This window comes from Phyllobates terribilis, unplaced genomic scaffold (genome assembly GCF_046119375.1).
Source record: "Phyllobates terribilis strain yellow unplaced genomic scaffold, ASM4611937v1 Scaffold_11__3_contigs__length_659146591, whole genome shotgun sequence".
In the NCBI taxonomy this organism is placed as follows: Eukaryota; Metazoa; Chordata; class Amphibia; order Anura; family Dendrobatidae; genus Phyllobates; species Phyllobates terribilis.
This window is the reverse complement of record NW_027362771.1, coordinates 93,944,692-93,969,751: the sequence shown is the minus strand read 5'-3', so window position 1 is coordinate 93,969,751 and position 25,060 is coordinate 93,944,692. Positions and strand designations below refer to the sequence as shown.

General features: G+C 45.4%; 1 protein-coding gene across 1 annotated transcript; it reads right to left on the bottom strand.

The window, feature by feature from the left end:
* Window positions 1-2,639: 2,639 nt before the first annotated feature.
* On the bottom strand, window positions 2,640-25,060 carry LOC141165005 (sulfate transporter-like). Its single transcript, XM_073650656.1, has 3 exons — window positions 24,983-25,060; window positions 5,429-6,028; window positions 2,640-5,221 (listed from the first exon to the last, which is right to left on the bottom strand). The coding sequence occupies exons 1-3, from the start codon at window positions 24,989-24,991 to the stop codon at window positions 3,620-3,622; spliced, it is 2,211 nt and encodes a 736-aa protein (XP_073506757.1). The 5' UTR covers window positions 24,992-25,060; the 3' UTR covers window positions 2,640-3,619.

Genomic DNA, 25,060 nt, shown 5'->3' with positions numbered 1-25,060 from the left:
AGCTTCGGGCTCTGAGAATCAGGCCAGATTGCCCTCAATTTTAGCCGTCCCACAAGGGTCCCTCTGACCCTCCAGGCGCCGGTGCAGCTGCACCGGTGGACATACTTCCCCCTGGCTCAAGGACCCCATATCAGTCGCGTGGCCTGCCGTCATTGGCAGTACTGAATCCTCCTAACCATAGCCTTGTCAATCCCATACTTGGTCATTTTTTCAAGACGGATAGTATAAGATACTTTATCAAATGCTTTGATGAGCTCAAGATATACTATATTTACTGCATTTCCCTGATCTACCTAGTCAGTGATTCCATCATAGATGGAAATCAGATTAGTATGGCATGACTTGTTTGTTACAAACCCATGCTGGCTCTGGTTAATTACTATATTCTTATCCAAGTACTTACATACATGCTGTTTAACAATTTATTCAAAGATCTTTCCTTGTATAGAAGTATGGCTCACTGGCCTATAATTTCCCGGCTAAATATGAGAGATCTAGAGCAGTTTGCAAAAGAAGAGTGGTCCAAAATTCCAGTTAAGAGGTGTAAGAAGCTTGTTGATGACTATAAGAAGCGATTGATTGCAGTAATTTATTCCAAAAAGGGTGTGGAACCAAATATTAAGTTGACAGTGCCAATAATCTTTTTGTGAAATTATGTCCAATTTGCCCTTTTTTTCTCAATTTTTTATGTTGTTCAATACACACAAACGTAATAAACATGTGTATAACAAAATATGTGTTATTGCAATAATTTTCTGGGAGAAATACTTCTATTTCAAGAGTGCCAACACTTTCGGCCATGACTGTATATAGGATAGGTCAGCAATATTACATTGATAAGTTTCTAATTCTCTGCACTTTCACTGCTCAGCTGTTGAAGAGCACGAGGAACTTGCACTTGAGATACATTAACTTCATGTTTACACCTACTTGCAGGCTTTGTGCTTGCCTGCACCACACTTTTATGATGCATGTGCAATGTTTTCCAGTATTGTCCCATGCAAGTGAATAGGATGACACTGCAACACCCTTCAAGACAATCTAAACATTCAGGTGGCGTGTGTGTGTATGTGTGTGCAGTGGCGTAACTTGAAGCTTGTAGACCTCAATGCAAAATCTCCAACAAGGCCCCCAACTAACACCTGTCTTTAATTATAGTCTTTTCATATAAGAAAAAGGGACCATTTGGGCACCCATAGTCTCCAGGGTCCAGGTGCGATAGAAATGACGCGCCCCCTGGGGCCGTAGGGTACTCGGTAACCGGGCTGGTCCTTTTCGGGGTAGTCACAGTGGCAGTGACACGGTCCGTGGCCCAGGGCAGTCAATCAAGTGAAAAGTCAATTGGGGGAATAAAGAAAAAGGGAATAAAGTTTGTGACGCCACCCGTGGTATGCGGCTATATGTGGCCACTGCTGCTGAAAGAGACCGCTGGGGCTGTTGGTGACGCAGCAAAGATGGTTCAGCTCTCCACGGGCAGAGCTAGGCTCCAGGGCCATATATGGTGATTGATGAGGTAGATGTTGTCGGTGTTGACTGTGTCATGCAGGGTCGGTGGCGTAGCAATTATTCCAGGACACAGTGGGGTGCAGTCTTCAAGTATTTACTCACAGTTATTAAGGTGCTCCAGGTTACAACTGCCAGATTATAACCGCCCACGTCGTCATGTGTCCTCTGGGGAAGTGATCCAGCCAACTCTCAGATAACTTGAGTGCACTTGAGCGGGACCCTTTTCTTATTTACCTTCCCAGGTCGTCTCTCTCTGCGCTGGCTCTCGCCCTCCTGCCCTGCACCTCACATACAGTGTCCCGAGCCAGTGGCCGTGGGCCTTGTCGGGCGACGTCTGGTCTGTCCCCTTGGTCCTATATGGCCACCTTTTCAGCGATTATGTGTGGATTTTGGCTATGGCACCTAAAGATATAGCAACCTCTGGTTTGCTAGCTGAGCCTTAAAGTACTTCACTAGTCTGGGGCCGGTCCCCTCCTGCAGCCTTGATCCTTCCACGGTCAGCATGAATTCGGGCGCACGGGTGGCATCTCGCACTCGCCGTGCCCCTAGGATCCCTTCAGTCTCTGGAGCGCTCCTCACTGCTCCGGTCTTCTCTCCTCACTCTCTGAACAGAACTGAACTCCTGCTCCAAGCACTGGAACAAGAGAATGGACCCTTCTAGATGTTTCTACCCTTCTTTTATACTGTTCTGTCAGTGCTCACCTAAACTACTTCCTCCACTCACCTCCTCTACTTAGTTCTACCCCGCCGACAGGGACCAGGCCTGTGCTCTCCCTTAGGAGCTATCTGGACCTTTCCTTATGAAGTGGTGTAGTGTTGGATGTGAGTGTGTGGGTCCCAGGTAGTGCTCCCTCCTTACCTGAGAGTGGGGTACCACACCTCTGGCTGAGATGCAGTACCTCTGTGGCAACTGGACCAGCACGGGCGCCACAGAAATCCTTATACCTATTATAGTTATGCTACTTGGTTTGTGTGTAGGTGTGTGAGTGTGTGTGTGTGTATGTGTGAGTATGTGTTTTAGTCCTTTTACTAAATACTCACATACTGCACTCTCATTTCTTTCAAAATATAAAGCAAAGCACAGAAGCAATGTACTTTTTATAAGATATTTTATTATTTTATTATTTGATCAGTTTATTTTTATAATACAAGTGTAGTAGATAAATAGGAACTGTACTTTGAACAAAACTTTGCATAAATCAACAGTACAAGCAAATATAAGAAACTTTGTAATATATCTTAAAGAGAAATCTGCTTCTTTCCCCATTGATGATCTATTTCTTCCCATAGACTGCTGTGAGTTGTTATTTGAAGGGGTAGTCCACTACCATTCACTTCCACATTGAAGGTGAGCGGTACTAAAGACGTTATGAGCCCAAACAACTGGCTAAAAATGCGCACATTAACAGGTATTGTGATCATGTCCTGTTCATTAACATAAGACGTGTATGATTCCCAATGATCGTGCTCGCGTCTCTTCAGATATGTGGGTTTGTAATGTCATCAGCACTGCTCACCTTCAATGAGGAAGTGAGTAAATGTATGCCTCTATGAAGAGGAGTAGGGGATCTAGAACTCTATATTAAAAACAAAATCAGCCCTCAGTCTGTAAAATATATGATAAAATAATTAGCACAAAGTCTTAAACCTACTTTAAGAAAAAATAAGATTTTAAACTTAACATTTTGGAAATGTTAACCTACATGTTTTATAAACTTGAGGCTTCTTAATGTCCCACTATTTCAGAAAGAACTTTTCTATTTTTTTACAGTAATCCCAGAAAGCCGAAGTGAAATTTAACATTTCTGCAGTGTTAACATGTTCCATGGTATTATATTATATTTTAGAAAACTCACAGCTGCTACTCATCCTGAAGGGGTGGTGACTGGAAAAAAAATCTATATGCATATTTTTGATCATGGTCTTGCTGAATATTTGAAACAGCACAAGGCATAATGTCCATGTGAGCTGTGTTAAAAAATGAAACAACCACATCATAGCTGTAGGCGTTCACCTGAAGCCTAATATGAATATTGATGAGTATAAGTTACTGAGTGATCTATGACATTTTTATGTTGAGGGGAATTGTCCATAAATCTTTTTTTAGCCTTCACTAATTTCTAAGGTCATCACTAATGGCTTGAGCTGGGTCAAAAGAGAAAGCATTGTCTCTCAACTGAATTTCTTTCTGTTTTTCGCGAAACTTCCTTTCAGCAAATGTTACAGCATCATGTACACTATGAAAAGTCAGCAACTCGACATCACCACTTGTGTTAACGAAATATCCCCCATCATGAAGGGATCGGCGCACTGATGGGTTGCAGTTTACAAGGAACACTTCAATGCCAATCTCCTCATAATCTTTACGGATCTCTTTGAGAATACTCAGGCCAACAGTGTCTATGAATTGCATGGCACCACAATCAATTAAAAGTGAGTGAATATCAAGTTGGGGGACTGAGATTTTAGAATCTGTTTGAGGTTTCTGTATGGTTTTAATCAAATTAAACCTGGCTATGAACCTGTTACTTGTTACTCTTGATGCTGCTTCCTCTTCCTTCTTGGCCTTCCTTTGCAGAGCAGCCACTAAAGGTGGGTTAATACCAGTCTTGCTGTATAGAGAGTTTCTGAAATAGTCTTTGTTGGCATAGTATAGAGAGGCATCAAAGCGGAATATTTTAACGTAAGGAATAGTGTTCAGCTCCTTGTAGGTGAACTGGTCCTCATAAATCTCTGTGCCACTGACCTTACCTAATAAAGTGGCCCTTGGTCTCTGTGTCCGAAAGATCACACAGAGAATAGAGAAACAAACCGCCACTAGTAACCCAATTTCAGTGGAGATTAAAGAAGATGCTAACATGCTAACCCACCAAACCACTGTGTCAATTTTACTTATCCGCCACATTTTTGGAGTATCTGCAAATTTTCTTAGCGCTCCCCTGAGACTGCAAATAGTGATGACTCCTAAAATACAATTTTGTAATGAATAAAATAAAGGAGCAATAGCAAGAAGTACAAGCAGCAATACAGCAGAGCTGATTATGCCATTGAGTTGTGTATTTGCACCTGTAGATTCTCTTAGAAGACTTTTAGCAAGGGCGGCACAACTGCTGAAACAGGAGAAAAAAGATGGAATCAGATTGCACATACCAATAGCTATCATCTCCTGATTGGTGCTAATTGTGTACCCATGCTTTTTGGCAAATATTTCAGCAAGGGATACTGTCATGGCAAACCCAATTATTGCAATAGGGACTGCATCAGCGGCTATGCTTGGAATGAGGCTCCAGTTTGGGGCTTTGGGAGTTTTGAACCCAGTAGGAATGGTGCCACATACCGAAGACTTATATACAGTATTAAAGTTAAAGTAATGGGAAACCAGTGTGCCTACAATGATGACAATTAATTCTACTGGAAATGGGATTTTCATCTTACTTTTGAATCTATCATTAATTTCTTTGACAGGTACAATAGTGATTATTGCAATAATACTAGTTACTAAGTCACATATATTGGTACTTTTTATATTTGTAAAGATGTCAACCCAAGTCATAACCAATGCCCCTGCCCCGTCCCGACGAGGCATCTTTAAACCGAGGAGATACTTCATCTGGGAAGTCAGAATAGTAAGGGATGACCCTGTAACAAAACCACTCAGCAAGGGTTCTGACAAATACATGGAGATGAATCCCAATTGAAATATTCCCAAAAGGATCTGTAAAGAAAATAAAAAAAATACAATTCATAAATATTTAATGAAATATTGAATTACTAAAAATGAATTTAAGAAAATATGTCTTGAACTTAATATTTACATTTAAATAATTATTTTTAGTAGATCATTGATCATAGTATTATAGAACAACTCATTCCTTCCTTGGTTTAGAGTTTTTTCTATATTCTTATTCAAATGTCTACTTACCTGATAGACTCCGACAATGAAAGTTAAAGATGTGGCCACAGTAATGGCATAACAGCTTTTATCACATATAGTTCCATTGATGAGTGTTGAGTTTACCACTGTTGAGGTAGTTCCATCTGTAATGTACCCTGCAGCTTTTAGTTGTTTGTTCACAGACTCTCCTACCATCAAACACAGCACTCCATATGTTCCAACACAGTTATGGCGGGAAGTTGCCATGAAGAAATAGATAATGCAGCAGAAGAAGTTGGTGTATAATCCGTAGATTGGGTCTTGGTTGGCCAACAGAGAATAAGCAATTGACTGTGGAATGGTGACAATGCCTACAATGATGCCAGATGTGATGTCACCAGGTAGGTATTTCTTAATCTTATAACGTGGAAACCAATGGAGAACAGGGAAGAGTGTTAGAAAAAAGTTGGCAACCATTTTTGGGCCACTTTCACAGTATTTCCTGGTTTTCTCCGTGATGAGTTCCTTGGTGCTAAGTTCAGGTTGAGCATGTTCTTCAAGCTTTACGTGCATGTATTGAAATGAGTGCGAATCTTGATGCTCATTTTCATCAGGAACATCATTCCCAGAGTCCTCAAGATCTTCAGGCTAGTGTAAAAAATATAAAGGCAGATGTGTAAATACCAATTAAAATATAGAAGCACCAAGGGTGACATATATATTTTAACAATATGTTAATAATATTCTGAATATTGTAATATTCTATTCCTAATTTCAGTTGTCTAAAGTAAAGGGCACTTGCTTTTATATCTACTTTTTGCAAGGTAAGTCTAGTATAGAGGACACTTATGATTCTCCTTAAAGGATTTAGCCACTTTAACTTTATTTTAATACATTTGTTGGGGGCATATTTTTTTGTCACTGACTAATATATAAGTATTACAGGTTTTTCTTCAGCACTTATTAGTACAGCCTTCCTTATAGACTGCACATCTAAAATATATGGTGGTGGAAAGGCAGGTGACCTGTCCATCAGCTTTTATCATGCATTGTGTTTGCACATATCCCCAATACTGTGGTCCTCAGGGGAGCTTTGGGGGAGGAAATCACTTGAATGTTTTCATCAGAGTCACACCATAGAAATTGAATGGAGTGGCAGGAAACACGTTTGACCTCTGGTACAATCATTTTTCTTTGCTACGGCCTTCCAACTATAGGAAACTGAGAAGCTTGGAGCCCTTTTCTGATGATTATTGTGGTCCCCAGGAGTCCACCACCAAAGATCTAGCACTTATTACCCATCAAATTAGAAAATATTTCAATCTGGAATGTTCTTTTAATGCTATGGTTGGCTGTATATACAGATTTTGGTGCATTACAGGCTGTTAATCATCCACCAAATGAGCAAATCATTGGGTGGAATGATTTGTCAGCAAACTTAAAAATCTTCGTTCTCAGCAGCACATCATCCTGTTTAAACAATACGTGCTGTCGAAAACAATGACATTCTATATGTACAGATAGATCTTATTAATGATCATTCTGTGTGATGGAAGTGTGCTCAGCCTTTCTAAGTAAGCAGGCTAATGAATGAGTCGATAGGCTTGCATGAAGTCAATCGGCGGTCATGTAACTTCTGGGGTTGGGTGGCCAGTATAAACGCACCTTTAGTTCCCATTAGTACCTGCCTACAAGCTGTCTGTATGTGGCAGAGAATATCTATATGGGAACACATAGTTTTCTTTTGCCATTTCCTTATTTTCAAAACCAAAAGATATTATGGTCTGTGTGATTTGTATTTCAGTTCATGCACAACAATCCACTAGATAAAATTGCAAAAGAAAATATTAGGCAGCACATACTATTTCTCTATTGTTTGGAAACTTTTCTACTGTGGTTTATGTCCAGAATTGAGCACAGTTTAAGGGCATGTTGTCATGTGTTTAGTACAAACTGTGATTATGATACCAGAAATACCAGTATTACTGTAGTCTACATACTTCAAAGATTGTCTTATCTTAAATGAGATCTATTGGAGTTAAAGGAAAGACAGTTGTAAAATAAAACATCAGTACCACAACAAACAGTCTAATAAACATACATTTAAGAATATGTTTAAACACTTCTTCAGAGCCAACACACTGTCTGAAAGCTGCTTCTAGACACCTGTGGTTGAGCTTATTTCCCATAAGGATAACATCAATTCATAATGCCTTATCCTTATGTCACTGTATATCATTTGTTTAGAAAGAGTCTAGAGACCTCTATCAAAAAGGCTGATAGTCAATGATCAGGGTCACAGGGCAACAGGTGTAACAGTTTTATCAGGGAACTGGAGCCAGGGTTGCGAACCGTTCAGCAAAAATAGGTCACTTTTTTGCCCTGTCCGTAAAAAAAATGTAAGGCATCTGGGATTTTTTTTTAAGCTGAAGAAATTTATACAGATTATTTTGACTATAATTATCATCATTTTACAGTGAACAGCTGATGTCTTCATATCGAGATTATGGGTTATAGACACTTATCACTGAAAATCATAATGATTGATTATGGTTTTCCAATGTATCTGTAAAAAACATTGTCTGTCTATGAGTTTTTAATAACCTGCCAGAAAAAATAAAAAGTCACATTGGTAACCCTACCTGGAGCATGAGGGGGATGGTAGTAACTAGAGATGAGCGTTGTTCTACTCGAACTGTTCGCCAATCTCAAATTCGAGCTGTTTTGGGCGGTGTTCGAGCCGTTCGGCGAACACGAACAATTTGAGAAAAATTCGGCTGTTCGAGGTTATGTTCGATAACTGTTGGTGCACCAAAATCATAACTGGATTTTTTCTCAGTAATGATGAAAATTAATGTTAATACGCAGTTTGAGTGTACAGCGGGGTGGGGGGAGGGGCAGGGGATGGATCTCTGCAGGAACAATGAAGATCTCCATTTTTTTTTCTCTTTCCCGCATTTGCAGTGGGGAGGTGCAGTCTGTCAGCCTATCAGCAGCGCACACACGGAGCGAAGTGCTTTTTTTCACACAAGCAAGGGCATGTGTCATTGGCAGTGTATGTCACATGTCCTTGCCCTATAAGACCAAGCCATTTTCCCCGTCGCCACCATTTTCTCACTGCTGCAGCTGCGTGTTAGACGGCACCGCTGTTGCTGTGTGCGCTATACCTTGTTAATTTCAAGCCATTTTCGCACAAATATACAGATAGCTTGGGAGTAGGGAATAGTTGTGATTGCAGTCCTTTTAAGGACTAGGTTACAGCATTTCCTCCGACTTTTATCAGGCAGGTCTGTGCTCTTAAATAGATAGGTTGTGGGAGTAAAGACTAATTGTAATTGGAGTCCTTTTCAGGACTAGGTTACATCAGTTCCTATGAGTTTTTGCCAGGCAGGTCTGTGCCAGTGCTGTGCAAGTTTTTTTCACAGCATTTGGCTGAATCTAGCAAAGCTAATCCTTTTTGGCCTATTGCAGAGTGTGTTAGTCAGTGGAGTAGCCTATCTGTGTTGCAAGATATACCACCTGTGTATAGAATACCAATTTTTTTACTGCACCTAGTGAAGTAAAATCTTTTGGGCATAGCATCATTCTATTAGTCCATCTATACTGACCTCCATCAGGTTGCAAACTGAATCTAATTTTTTTCTGCATCTAGCTCTGAAAAAATATTTGGCCTTCTAGCAGTGTGTCGGACTTTCTCTATTAGTCCATCTATACTGACCTCCATCAGGTTGCAAATTCAAAATAATTTTTATCTGCATCTACAGTACCTCTGAAAAAATATTTGGACTTCTAGCTGTGTGTGGGACTTGTTGTATTAGTCCATCTATACTGACCTCCATCAGGTTGCAAACTGAATATATTTTTTTCTGCATCTACCTCTGAAAAAATATTGGGCTTCTAGCTGTGTGTGGGACTAGTTGTATTAGTCCATCTATACTGACCTCCATCAGGTTGCAAACTGAATATATTTTTTTCTGCATCTACCTCTGAAAAAATATTGGGCTTCTAGCTGTGTGTGGGACTTGTTGTATTAGTCCATCTATACTGACCTCCATCAGTTTGCAAACTGAATATAATTTTTTTCTGCATCTAGCTCTGAAAAAATATTTGGCCTTCTAGTAGTGTGTCGGACTTTCTCTATTAGTCCATCTATACTGACCTCTGTTATGCACACGCCCGGGCTAAGCGGCGTGTGCGTGTGATTGGTAGTGATTCCACTGGACCGTGCCGGAGAGTGAATGCCTGGAGGGGCGTGACTAAGTATTCACCCGATCCGACCAGGGTCGCACGACGGCATACGACGCCAGTGCACCAAGGAGGAACCGAGCAGAGGGACCAGGTGCTACTCCAGGACAGACCCTGGACACGGCTGTTGACCCACACAGGGGAATACAGGAACAGGCTGGTAGGCTGGCACACAGACTGGTGGGTATAGGCAGGCACGACTGGTATGCAGGCAGGCGGGTATGCAGGCAGGGGGGTAAAGGCAAGCACAGCTAGAGTGCAGACAGGGAGGCACTAGCAGGTAGGAACACAGGCGGGATAGGACCCAGTACACACCGGGACTCAGGAACAATACAGGCAGAGGGTTACAGGCAAGCACAGCTAGAGTGCAGACAAGGCTGAGCAGGGAGGACAGGGCTCTGTTCACACGGAACAGACAGGAAGGGAAAGACAGAGCCAGATACTCACACAGTACTTGCAGAGACAACAAGCAGGAGTTAGGTACGAGTTCAGACTCTGCAGAAAAAGGAAGGGAACGGACATAGAGGCAAAAACAGGTAAAGGACAGGAGAGAGTTCAGACTGGAACTGAGTGAACGGAGGAGACCGACACTGCAGAGGGATACAGGAGCGGGTCTGGGAATACGGCCCCCAGAGAGGCGGAACGAACAGGCAAGGAGCGTGTTCAGACAGGACAGACCAGACGCAGGAGCGGGTCTAGGAAATCGGCCACTAGAAGGCGGAACGAACAGGCAAGGAGCGTGTTCAGACAGGACAGACCAGACACAGGAGCGGGTCTAGGAAATCGGCCACTAGAAGGCGAGAGGAACAGGCTAGGAGCGAGTTCAGACAGGACAGACAAGAGAACACAGAAAGGACTCAGTTCAGACACAGGAGCTGATACCGCAAAGCAGGAGACATACAGGACTCAGTTCAGACACGGGAGCTGATACCGCAAAGCAGGAGACATACAGGACACAGTTCAGACACGGGAGCTGATACCGCAAAGCAGGAGACATACAGGACTCAGTTCAGACACGGGAACTGATACAAAAAGCAGGAGACAAGAGACGGGACCTGGCACCTTCAGAGTGCAAGCACACACTGAAGGAAACACTATGCTCAGGCAGGGATAGAAGGGAGCTGCTGAGCTATATACCAAGTGACAGACAGCAATAGGCTGAGGACGCACAAGGGGTGTGACCCACAGCAGGTACAAAAGGCAGGAAGTGATCGGGCGCCGCCCTTAAGCAGCAGAAACAGACACAAACAGACAGCATGGAGGGAAGCCAGAGAGACATTCTGGACAGGAGATCAAGTGCGCCCTCTTGCACAGTGGGAGATGGACCACCATGCAAGGACGCCGCCAGGTATGTTACAGTACCTCCCCCCTTACGCCCCCTCTTCTTCAGGCCTGCCAGAATCTTCTGCAGGGAATTCGAGGACCAGTCGTTCACTGGGTTGGAGGGGAACAGAGACTTAAGGGTAATCTCTCCTTCGAGGTACATCTTGTCAAGCTCACAGGAAGAAATAGACGGGTTATCAGGTACATAATGAGGAAAAGTCACTGTCTCTTTGTTATCTGGTGGTATCCCGGAGGATTCAGGAAACAACTGGAGGTCCTCCGCCGGGTCAGAAGAGTGCAGAGGCTCAGAGAAAACAACTGCTTCAGCGTACACTAGGTCGGACTCACTGGAGGAAGCAGGCGAGGTATCGGGTACCGAGTATAGGAAAGTCTCTGTCCATTCACCACCAGGTGGCACCCCGAAGGGTTCTGGAGACAGCTGGCGGTTCTCCGCCTGGTCAGAGGGGTGTAGAGACTCACGGGTAACCTCTGCTTCGGAGTACACTAGGTCGGACTCACTGGACGAAGCGAGCGAGGTATCAGGTACAGGATATAGGAAAGTCTCTGTCCATTCACCACCAGGTGGCACCCCGAAGGATTCTGAACACAACTGGAGGTCCTCCGCCTGGTCGGAGGGGTGTAGAGACTCAGGAGTAACCTCTGCTTCGGAGTACACTAGGTTGGACTCACTGGACGAAGCGAGCGAGGTATCAGGTACAGAGTATAGGAAAGTCTCTGTCCTTTCGCTACCAGGTAGCACCCCGAAGGGTTCAGGAGACAACTGGAGATCCTCCGCCTGGTCGGAGGGGTGTAGAGACTCGGAGGTAACTACCACTTTGGGGTACCCATTGTCAGGCTCACAGGACGAAGCGGACAAGGTATTGAGTACCGGGTGTAGAGAAGTCTCTCTCCATTTGTCATCGAGTGGTATCCCGGAGGGTTCAGGAGGCAACAGGGGATCCTCCGCCAGGTAGTAGAGGTGCACAGACTCTGAGGTAACCACAGCTTTGGAGCATCCTTGGACATGCACACCGGTTAAAGAGAAAGAAGCATCTGATGCCGGGTGCAGGAAGTTCTCCTGTGTGGAGTCTGGATGGGCAGAAGTCTCTTCGGCCAGGAGAACTGGTGCACTACCCACGCACATTACCCATTGGGGTTTCTCCGGGATATTGGGAAGTGAAGCTTCAGTAGGGACTTCAAGGTTGGGGTCAGGAGGTCTCAGGGAGGACAGACCCTGGCGTGACGGCTTGCCTCTAAGTCTAGCACGTCTGGACTGCCTCTTGAGGTTGAGAGAAGTATTCCGGAAAGTGTAGTCACCCTGTGAGGATTCTGGGTGGGCAGTAGTCTCATTGGGCTGGAGGACTATTGCGCTACCCACACACATTACCCGTCGGGGCTGCTCCGGGATATTGGGAAGTGAAGCTTCAGCAGGGGCTTCAGAGTTAGGGTCCTCGAAGACCATACGAAAGGCCACCAGGAAGGCCTGCAGGTCAAGGATGACAGGATCCCATGCTTCCCATAGGGGGGTGACCCATTTCAAGGCATCACCCGCTAGGTAGTCAATCATAAAGGCCACTTTAGCCCAATCGGAAGGAAAATAGAGAGGGTAGGCCTTAAAGTGTAGCATGCATTGCTCCACAAATGCACGACACTGTCTTGGATCCCCATAGTAACGTGGCGGATCCGCAGGAACGAGGGCTGATAGATCCATCTGGACGGGTGCGTAATTCGCCTGGAACTCAGCTAAAGGGGGAAAAAAAATTTATTTATTTATTTTAATGCATGTATTCGCTGGAAAAACTTCTCAAAGAGCGAAGGCCGTGGGGCTCAACGGGAACCATGGCCTGAGCATGCTGTTATGCACACGCCCGGGCTAAGCGGCGTGTGCGTGTGATTGGTAGTGATTCCACTGGACCGTGCCGGAGAGTGAATGCCTGGAGGGGCGTGACTAAGTATTCACCCGATCCGACCAGGGTCGCACGACGGCATACGACGCCAGTGCACCAAGGAGGAACCGAGCAGAGGGACCAGGTGCTACTCCAGGACAGACCCCGGACACGCCTGTTGACCCACACAGGGGAATACAGGAACAGGCTGGTAGGCTGGCACACAGACTGGTGGGTATAGGCAGGCACGACTGGTATGCAGGCAGGCGGGTATGCAGGCAGGGGGGTAAAGGCAAGCACAGCTAGAGTGCAGACAGGGAGGCACTAGCAGGTAGGAACACAGGCGGGATAGGACCCAGTACACACCGGGACTCAGGAACAATACAGGCAGAGGGTTACAGGCAAGCACAGCTAGAGTGCAGACAAGGCTGAGCAGGGAGGACAGGGCTCTGTTCACACGGAACAGACAGGAAGGGAAAGACAGAGCCAGATACTCACACAGTACTTGCAGAGACAACAAGCAGGAGTTAGGTACGAGTTCAGACTCTGCAGAAAAAGGAAGGGAACGGACATAGAGGCAAAAACAGGTAAAGGACAGGAGAGAGTTCAGACTGGAACTGAGTGAACGGAGGAGACCGACACTGCAGAGGGATACAGGAGCGGGTCTGGGAATACGGCCCCCAGAGAGGCGGAACGAACAGGCAAGGAGCGTGTTCAGACAGGACAGACCAGACGCAGGAGCGGGTCTAGGAAATCGGCCACTAGAAGGCGGAACGAACAGGCAAGGAGCGTGTTCAGACAGGACAGACCAGACACAGGAGCGGGTCTAGGAAATCGGCCACTAGAAGGCGAGAGGAACAGGCTAGGAGCGAGTTCAGACAGGACAGACAAGAGAACACAGAAAGGACTCAGTTCAGACACAGGAGCTGATACCGCAAAGCAGGAGACATACAGGACACAGTTCAGACACGGGAGCTGATACCGCAAAGCAGGAGACATACAGGACTCAGTTCAGACACGGGAACTGATACAAAAAGCAGGAGACAAGAGACGGGACCTGGCACCTTCAGAGTGCAAGCACACACTGAAGGAAACACTATGCTCAGGCAGGGATAGAAGGGAGCTGCTGAGCTATATACCAAGTGACAGACAGCAATAGGCTGAGGACGCACAAGGGGTGTGACCCACAGCAGGTACAAAAGGCAGGAAGTGATCGGGCGCCGCCCTTAAGCAGCAGAAACAGACACAAACAGACAGCATGGAGGGAAGCCAGAGAGACATTCTGGACAGGAGATCAAGTGCGCCCTCTTGCACAGTGGGACATGGACCACCATGCAAGGACGCCGCCAGGTATGTTACAACCTCCATCAGGTTGCAAATTAAAAATAATTTTTATCTGCATCTACAGTACCTCTGAAAAAATATTTGGCCTTCTAGCAGTGTGTCGGACTTTCTCTATTAGTCCATCTATACTGACCTCCATCAGGTTGCAAATTCAAAATAATTTTTATCTGCATCTACAGTACCTCTGAAAAAATATTTGGGCTTCTAGCTGTGTGTGGGACTTGTTGTATTAGTCCATCTATACTGACCTCCATCAGGTTGCAAACTGAATATATTTTTTTCTGCATCTACCTCTGAAAAAATATTGGGCTTCTAGCTGTGTGTGGGACTTGTTGTATTAGTCCATCTATACTGACCTCCATCAGGTTGCAAACTGAATATAATTTTTTTCTGCATCTAGCTCTGAAAAAATATTTGGCCTTCTAGTAGTGTGTCGGACTTTCTCTATTAGTCCATCTATACTGACCTCCATCAGGTTGCAAATGAAAAATAATTTTTATCTGCATCTACAGTACCTCTGAAAAAATATTTGACCTTCTAGCAGTGTGTCGGACTTTCTCTATTAGTCCATCTATACTGACCTCCATCAGGTTGCAAATTAAAAATAATTTTTATCTGCATCTACAGTACCTCTGAAAAAATATTTGGGCTTCTAGCTGTGTGTGGGACTTGTTGTATTAGTCCATCTATACTGACCTCCATCAGGTTGCAAACTGAATATATTTTTTCTGCATCTACCTCTGAAAAAATATTGGGCTTCTAGCTGTGTGTGGGACTTGTTGTATTAGTCCATCTATACTGACCTCCATCAGGTTGCAAACTGAATATATTTTTTTTCTGCATCTACCTGTGAAAAAATATTGGGCTTCTAGCTGTGTGTGGGACTTGTTCTATTAATCCATCTATACAGACCTCCATCAGGTTGCAAACTGAATATATTTTTTTCTGCATCTACCTCTGAAAAAATATTGGGCTTCTAGCTGTGTGCGGGACTTGTTGTATTAGTCCATCTTTACTGACCTCCATCAGGTTGCAAATTGAATATAATTTTTTTCTGCATCTAACCCAGCCAATAGTTTTGGCCTAATACCACAGTTTGGCCACTCAGCTCTGCTCGGTTACCATCCATTGTTTTTTTGTGCAAACAACTCCAGAGTTGTGAATTAGTTAACCACAAAAATGAGTGGAAAAAGGCCTGCTGCTGGTGGAAAGGGGAATAGGCGTGTTGGGAAGGGGAAAAAAGGTTGTGTCCGTGGGGTAGGTGTTAAAGCAACAGTAACATCTGCAGAAGAAAGACCATCTTCCAGCCAAACTAAAATGTCTACTTCTTTTAGCGGACAATGTGATAAGATCCCTTTCTTACGGCCACGCCAATCGCTACAAATTCCAGATGAGGCACAAAAACAGCAGGTGCTTCAACGGATATCAAGTGCTCCTTTAAGTGGGCTCTCCTCCACATCAACTTCAACATCACAAATACTCCAGTCCTGAAAGGTGTCACCCAAATCGCACTTGCTTCCTCACAGCTCCCAAATCTCCAGCTGCCCGTCTGAGTATGAGGTAGAACAGATGGTTGAGTCTGCAGAGCTGTTTACTCATACTATAGCCTGGGAATCAGAGGTCGACTCCAGCGCTTCTGTGAATCCAGACGAGGAAATGATCTGCACTGATGCCCAGAATCTTTATGAGTCGGATCCAGGACCAGACGCAGAAGGTTCTGACCATAATGTAGACCCTCATTCCCAAACTGTAACTCCTGTTGGTGGAGACAATGAGGAAGACGATGATAAGACTCAAATACCTGATTGGAGCGACAACTTTAGTTTTTTGTCAGGGCAGGAACAGGTTGGCTCTGAGGACGACGGGTGTGATAACACACAGGGTGATGATGATGAGGTTGGAGATCCCACTTACTGTCAACCCACAGTCAGCCAAGAGATGAGGTCAGCAGAGGAGGTGGAGGAAGATGCTAGTGACGACGAGGTCAGGTTGCGCCTTCCTGGACAGAGACGTAGTACTGGAAGCACGTCAACAACTGCATCCTCAAACACAACTCTGCCTCTCACCACAAGTCGTGGTGGCTCTTCAGGTCGCATGGGTGCTAAGCCTTGCTTAGCCTGGGCATTTTTTCAGATCGATAAAGATGACCCAACTCGTGTTATCTGTAACATTTGTCAGCAAAAGCTAAGTAGAGGCCAAAAAATACATAGTTTGAGTACTTCATGCATGAACCGGCACATGGACATGAAGCATAAGTTGCAGTGGGAAGCTCAGTGTGCTACAATGCGGCCTAGCCGGCCGGGCCAACCACCGTCTGCCATATCTTGTGCATCCGCGGCCTCTTCATCCTCTGTGACTGGGGGGACAGCAGTCACACCTGTTTTGGGGCGCAGACCTGCCACCTCTTTACCCGCAACAGCCAGCGTGATTGGCAGGTCATCATTTTCTTTGGAGGTGGTAACACCAGCTGGTGTTGAGCGCTGTCCGACATCGATAGCACCACCTTTGGATCAAGGCAACCTAACATGTCCGCCTGCATCTTCCTCACAGACCGGCAGTTTGCCGGGGACACCCTTATCAACCCCGTCTAAGCACAATAGCCAGCCCTCGGTCCCTCAGATGTGGACAAGTAAAAGACCATTTCCTCCTAGCCATGAGAAAGCTAAGAGGTTGAATTTCACCATCTGCAAGCTCTTGGCTACAGAAATGCTGCCTTTCCGCCTGGTGGACACAGAGGATTTTCGAGACCTTATGTCCGTCGCAGTGCCCCAGTACCAGATGCCCAGTCGGCACTACTTCTCAAAGAAAGGTGTGCCTGCGCTCCACCAGCATGTCGCACACAACATCACCGCTTCTTTGAGAAACTCTGTGTGTGACAGGGTGCATTTCACCACAGACACTTGGACGAGTAGGCATGGACAGGGGCGTTACATGTCGCTGACTGGGCACTGGGTAACTATGGTGACAGCAGGACAAGGGGCTGCTGTCCAAGTCTTGCCGTCCCCACGAGTTGTGCGTCAATCCTCTTTATGTCAAAGTTCCTCCACTGCTTCTGCCTCCTCAACCTCCTCTCGGTCTTCCACTTGCACCCAAAGCCTGTCTGGTCATGCCACAAGCTTTCTAACTGCGCAGAAGGGATCCTGCACACCTCCTTACTATGCTGGCAGTAGGGCTCAACGTTATCAGGCGGTTTTTACTTTGAAATGTCTGGGAAATGTGAGTCACACAGCTGAGGAGTTGTGGTCAGCTCTGGAGAACCAATTTCATGAATGGTTGTCTCCACTGGACCTGAAACCAGGGAAGGCCGTGTGCGACAATGCTGCAAACCTGGGTGCGGCCCTTCGCCGGGGCAATGTCACACACGTGCCTTGTATGGCTCACGTGTTGAACCTGGTTGTCCAGCAATTTTTAGCCCACTATCCCAGACTAGATGGCCTTCTGCAGAGGGCACGGTCGCTGTGTGCTCACTTCCGCCGTTCGCATCCCGCAGCTCAGCGACTTACATCTCTACAGAAGTCGTTGGGCCTGCCACTTCACCGGCTAAAATGCGATGTGCCTACCCGGTGGAATTCAACTCTGCACATGTTGCAGCGACTGTGGCAGCACCGACAAGCCCTGGTGCAATACGTTCTGACGTATAGCCTGGGCCAACGAGATCCAGAGGTGGGGCAAATCACGCTGGAGGAGTGGTCTCAGATCAGGGACCTATGCACCCTTCTGCACAGTTTTGAAATGGCGACGAAGATGTTTAGTGCTGACGATGCCATTATCAGCATGACTATTCCGGTGATTTACTTGCTGGAGCACATGTTAAACAGAATTCGGAGTCAGGTGGTGGCACAAGAGGAGGTGGAGGAAGTAGAGGAGGAGGAGTTGTATGCGGAAGGGCTAACATCTGCAAGGTCCAGACGGTCGGCAGCACCAAGGCGGCAGGCATGTGAGGGTGGGGGAGATGGTTTTACCAGGGCGCATGGTAGCAGCCAAACTAGTGAGGAAGGTGCAGGAGCCCAGGAAGAAGTGGAGGACGAACTGATGGAAGACTCATCAGATGAGGGAGACCTTGATCACATTTCTGTTGTGCGAGGTTGGGGGGAGAGGACAGAGGAAGAAAGCATGATTGTTACCTCGCCACCAACACAACAGGGACTTGGTGCTCCTGGATGCGCAACACACATGAGTGCCTTCTTGCTGCACTACCTGCAACATGACCCTCGAATTGTGAGAATTAGAAATAATCCTGACTACTGGGTTGCCACACTGTTAGATCCCCGGTACAAAAGTAAATTTGCAGAAATTATTCCTGCCATAGAAAGGGATGCACGCATGCAGGAGTATCAGCAGAGACTGTTGCAGAATCTTACATGTGCTTTTCCACAAAATACCAGTGGTGCACGTAGTGAATCTCACAGTTCCAACTTGCCAACCGTGGGACCGTCAAGTGTTCAGCACTCAAACCGTAACAGAACCACAGTATCTGCTGGTAACATCAATTTTGCGGAATCATTTCACCACTTTTTTAGCCCATCCTTTGCAAGGCCACAGGAGACAAGAAGTCTGACACATAGTCAACGCCTAGAGACGATGGTACAGGAGTATCTCCAAGTAAACATTGAAGCCACGACTGTGTCACTGGACCCTTGCTCTTTTTGGGCTTCCAATCTGGATAAATGGCCGGAGCTAGCCACTTACGCCTTGGAGATCTTGTCATGCCCCGCAGCCAGCGTTCTGTCTGAACGCGGCTCTCCACTGATAATGTAGACAGACTCACGTTCATAAAGATGAACAAATCATGGATCCGAAACGACTTTTCTACCCCTGTGTCATCCTGGGGAGAGTAAAAGCTTGATGATTGGTTAAAATCACCCTACCAACCGTTTTAAGCTTTCAAATTACTAATCATGTTTATCTGTATCTTGACTGGAAAATAATTTGGGCTTTGTAGCAGTGTGCAGCACTGATCCTATTAGGCCATCTATAATAAGCTCCACCAGATTTAAAATTAAAAATAATTTTTAGCTGCATCTAGCCCGGAAAATAATTTTGGGGCTCTGAGATGCGCAAGACACATAAGTGCCTTCTTGCTGCACTACCTGCAGCATGACCCTCATATTGTCAGAATTCGAAGTAATCATGACTACTGGGTTGCCACACTCTTAGATCCCCCAAACTTTTCGATCAACCTTTTCATTTTAATAAAGACCAAAAAAATGGTCATTTTTGAAATTATAAGCATTAGCAGGTTGTTAGAAACTGAAATCAAACAGTTTTCAACTCAAAACTTTATTGTAGGTGATGTTACATTTTCACATAGGACCCCTTGTTCGAAAGGAGCTTCTGAACTCTCTCGTCCATTGAATTTGTCAGGTTTTGGATGGTTTCTGCTTCAATTGTTTTGCATGAGGACAGAATACCCTCCCAGAGCTGTTGCTTAGATGTGAACTGCCTCCCGCCATCATAGACACTCCTTTTAATGATGCTCCAAAGGTTCTGAATGGGGTAGAGGTCAGGGGAGCATGGGGGTCACACCATAAGTTTGTCCCCTTTTATGCCCATATCAGCCAGAGATGCAGATGTTTTATGTGCAGCATGAGATGGTGCATTATCATGCAGAAAAATGATCTTGCTGTGAAATACATGGTTCTTCCTCTTGAACCATGGCAGGAAGTGCTGTTTGAGAAAATCCACATACATTATGGAGTTCATCTTTAGCGCCTTCAGGGATCCTAAAGGGGCCGACAATCTCTCTCCCCATGATTCCAGCCCAAAACATTACTCCACCTCCTCCTTGTTGGCGCTGTAGCCGTGTTTGCGTGGGGTGTCCATCAACCAGCCATCCTCCACTCCATCCATCTGGACCATCAAGCGCTGCACGGCACTCATCCGTGAACAAAACAGTTTTGAAATCAGTCTTCATGTAATGTTTGGCCCACTGGAGCCGTTTCTGCTTGTGTGAAGTGGATAGAGGAGGTCGACAGGATGGCGTATGCACAGCTGCAAACCTCTGAAGGACCCTGCATCTTGTTGTTCGGGGGACGTTGGAGGCACCAGCAGCTTCAAAAACTTGTCTGCTGCTATGACAAGGCTTTCTTGCCGCTGCTCTTTTAACCTGACGTAATTGCCTGTAGGAAAGAGTCCTCAATTTGCCCTTATCAGCACGCACACGTGTGTACTGTGAATCAGCTACATACTTCTTGATTGCCAAGACACTTCATCCTGATCATCGCACAATGTTGATTGTAGTCATGCCTTGACCTAAACACTCCACAATTTGTTGCTTCTCAGCAGCCGACACATCTTTTTTCTTTCCCATTTTGGCAGAAAATGTAGGCTGCTTAATAATGTGAGAGAGCCTTCTTAAGTAGTCTTGCCTTTCATTGGACACACCTGCCAAACTAATTAGCACAGGTGTCTGCAATTGCTTACAGTGATATAAAGAGCCCTGACACACATCACCATCAATGAGTTTAACTGACAAACAAACAAATTCTTCCCTTATCACTCCTAAACACTTTTTGCATAATAATTTGGAACGCAGTGTACATGTGCTTTTCCACAAAACACCAGTGGTTCACGTAGTGAATCTTACAGTTCTAACTTGCCAACCGTGGTCTGTATGGAATTGTTCAATAAAGGGCCCAAAATTAAGATAACATAGATGGGAGAGGTCTCTATGAATAGGAATTCCTAAGTATTTGATACCCTGTGAGGGCCAGGCAAAGGGAAAGTTGGACTGGATGGAATCCTATATGGATTTGGGGAGGGAGACATCGAGGGCCTCAGACTTCGCTGCATTGATTTTAAAATTTTACCATGTAACAAAGTGATCTATTTCAGCCATAACAGCAGGGATGGATATATGTGATTGAGTGATATATACTAGGACATCATCAGCAAATAGAGAGCACTTGTACTCGGTGCCTCCCACCTCAATCCACCTAATATTGGGGTTATGGCGAATTGATGAGAGCAGGTGCTCCGTCACTAGGATGTATAAGAGAGGGGACAGAGGACATCCCTGCCTTGTCCCATTGGTGATTGTGAAAGGTGATGAAAATGTTCTGACGCACCCCCTGCGCCTTGGGACACCCGGAGCCGGACCCTTTTTGGTGGATGCTGGTGGTTGTAGTCTTCGTGGCGGCGACCCGGTTCCGTGGCTCAGGGCGGTCAAACCAGTGGCGGAACTATTTATGTGGTTTTGATGTTTAAATGTCCGACTACGCCACCCGTGGATTGCGGTCAGAGTGAACCGCCGCTACAGGGCAGACCGCTGAGGCTGGTGTTGTGGGTGCAGCAGAGCGTAGCATAACTCCCCACGGGAGGAGTATAGCCTCAGGGCAGTGTATGCGGAGGATGGGGGTGATGGTGCAGAGCAGCAGCAGTAACGACACGGAGTCAGTGATGCAGTCCAGGGCCTTTACTCACAGTTCTTATTATCCAGACCACGTCTGCAGGTAACGGCTGCCCACGTCGTACTGTGCTCACCAGGTGAGGGGCTCAGACAACTCCCAGATAACTTTGGAGCACTTCACAGGACCCCCTTTGTGTGTCCTTTGTCTGGCGTTTCTTACCAACACTTCTGTCTGGCTGCCTCGGGCCTCCTCTTGGTAAACTTGGCGCCAGTTTCCCTGACCCTATGTGGTGCCTTCCTAGCGGGTGTAGTGAGGGGCTGCGCCACATAAAATGTCAGAGCCTCCGGTTTCTAGCTGAGGGTCGTTTCCTGCCTCCACTAGTTCGGGGACCGGTCTCCCCCTTTGGCCTGACCCCTCCACGCAGGTGGATTCGGGCGTGCGGTGGCGACTCGCCCGTCCGCACCCCTGGGATCCCTTCATTCCTCGTTCCTGGAGCCTTCTCTGCTCCTCTTCCTTCCTTCTCCCTCTTCCAGGCCTGGGCCTCTGTTAGTAGGCCCGCCTCCGGAGCAGAGCTCATGCAGAGCCCCTGCTCCCTGCCACTTCTGCTCAGACTTCTCTGCACTGAACTAAGATGGTGCCCACCTTTTATACTTCCTTCTCAATGCACCCAGGAACTGCTTCCTCCCTGCTCCTGCACTACAGGGTTCCCCTTCCTCAGTGTTCCCTCCCCCCATTCCAGCCAGGGACAGGGACTGTCGTGCACATCTCAGGGGCATATTGGTCGCCCTGCCCCACGGCAATGTGGTGTAATGCATGCAGGTGTCGGGTCATGATCCACACTCCATCCTTACCTGAGAGTGAGATATCACACCTCTGGGTGAGGTGCAATACGTCTGTAGCAACCGAGCCCTCAGGGTGCTACAGTTCCATTTATCTTCAGCCTAGGTGACGTATTGCGATACAGGGCCGTGATTTTGGCTATAAATGGGTCCCCTAGACCCCTACCCCAAGCTTTTTAAGAGAATCATATATGGCGTGCCAGGAGACTCTATGGAATGCTTTCTCAGCATCCAACGAGAGTATCTAATTACAAATTTTTAACTGCATCTAGCCCAGGAAATGCTTTGTGCCTAGTAGCAGTGTCTGCTAGTCAGCGGATTATCCCGGCTGTTAAGCAAGCTACACCACCTGTAGTTTAAACACTTAATTTTTTCAAAGGAAATGCTTCGGGACCATGGGATACTTAGTGAAGAGCATCAGGAGGCACCCCAAGGCATAGGGGCTGGGACTGGCAGTAGGATGCCTTGCGGTGGACAGCCGAGCTCGATCCTTATAAAAGCTTTTTAACTGCAGCAGCTTTAGTGGACGCTACTGGAGCTGGAATTACCGCGGCTGCTGGCATGAGACTTGCCCTCCAATAGATCCTTGTAAATGGATTTAAAGTGTATTCATTCAAATTAGAGAGACAATTTAAATTAAAAAGCTTAGAGCTGCCTCCACCACAGGGGGGCTCGCTCGACCCACCAGCGGACAGGCACCAGTATTGGGAGAGGGGGGCTGGCCGTCAGGGTTCACCGCGGCTCTGGCACAAACCCGGCGACACGGAGGTGGCACGGGCAGGAGCGGACTGGCCGTGTCGGCTTCTCACTTTTTGGATTTTAGAAGGGTATGACATGCCTATATCTGTGTCTCCCCCTCCTTTTACTCCTCCACCTCTTTTATTTTCGCATGACTATATGTACTTGTCACTTTTCCATGTGTTAGTTATGTCTTCTGAGCAGTTTGTCAGCTTTTGGACACCTTTGAAGGTGTTTTCTATGTGTTTCTATGTGTTTTTGTTTGCCTGCCATTGGTTTTAACGGTGTTCGAAGGTGTTCGACGAACAGTTCGACGAACAGTTCGGCGAACACACGGGTGTTCGACGAACCGAACCGAACTCGAACACTACGGGGGTGGCTCAACACTAGTAGTAACGCCTTCCAATCTATCAGTACAACAGAACTATAAAGGTATAGTAGTAATAGTAGATTAACATTGCCATTCTGTTGTTATATGTATGTATTACTAAAGGCTTTCATTTTCTATCCTACATGAAATTATTCCTAGTTAAATATTTTAAGTTGAAGAGTACCTTAGTGAAACGTAATAGTTCTTATTTCTGAAATCAGAAAGTGGAAAATACTTTGATACTGTAAATGATAGAGTAATTTCTAATTTTATTTTCATAATGATAATCTTTACAAATCTAATATCCGACTTCCAAATCCAAAGAACATTTGTCATCACAGGGATTATTATCACTTCAAGGCAATATCATTTAGGGCTTTATCATTTAAAAAGGCAAACAGTTAAATTATCCAACCTAAAACAACAGAACATCTATGGAATAAAATGGCAATAGGATTATTTAACTAGTTAAACTACAGGTGTATCTCACTAAATTAGAATATCATCAAAAAGTTAATTTATTTTAGTTCTTCAATACAATGACTTTTGTGTTTTCACTGGCTGTAAGCCATAATCATCAACATTAACAGAAATAAACACTTGAAATAGATTACTCTGTTTGTAATGACTCTATATAATATATGAGTCTCACTTTTTTGTATTGAAGAACTAAAATAAATTAATTTTTTGATGATATTCTAATTTAGTGAGATCCACCTGTATTATCTGCACACTAGTCAGGAAAGACTAGAATCTTTGATGCTAAATCACAACTTTCATAGAAACTGCAAATATAAAACATGAATCTGCAAAATATTACACAATCATCCTGCGATGCCTGGAAAAAACTTTCTGAGCGGTAAAGTTCTTTAAGGGAACCTGTCACATGTAAAGAGCAGCTACAGTCGCAAAATCACAGCTCCGCTCACTATACTGTAAGAATGCCCCTCCACTTTTATTGACTACGCTGCACCTCTTTAAACAGCGGACTGTCAATCAAAGTGCTTGGGGTCGTGCTTAAAGCCGCCTCTCACAGTATAGTGAGTAGTGACTGTAGCCGCTCTGTTCCCGCCCCTTTAACTGAAAACCAATGGCTTCCGGGAGGAAATAAGTTTATTTTCAGTAAGGTATCAAGGCAACATTGTAACACTATTTAATGAATGATATAGAGTGAATTATATCATCATTTAGTGCAGAAAGAAATGGTAAAAAGGGGATAAATAACAGATATATGAAACCATTAATCTTAAAACATCTCTAAATTAGATTAATAGTATAAAAAGTCTTTAAGGGCTACAGTTTTCTCTTTGCATAAGCATAGTGAAGTGAAAGGTAAAGGAGGATTAGCACTAAGAACAAGATTTGAATTGCTGTACATTGATCAGTAGTAAGTTACCAACAGGGTATATCATTGTATTGATATATATGAAATATATGAAAACAAGAACAGGACATGAACTTAGAAGCACAATCTGTTCTTAAGAATCTGTGTCCTAATAACGACCAACCTTCTCCATGGTAATCGAAATTCTGTCTAGTTGAGTCCAGGGAATTGGTAAAACAAGCCTATCATCTAGTGTGACTCC

Bases quoted from the DNA above. Each gene is read 5' to 3' on its own strand.
- LOC141165005 (XM_073650656.1), bottom strand. The intron at 5,222-5,428 runs GTAAGTAGACAT...TTTTCTTTACAG, and splicing joins TCATTGTCGGAGTCTATCAG to ATCCTTTTGGGAATATTTCA.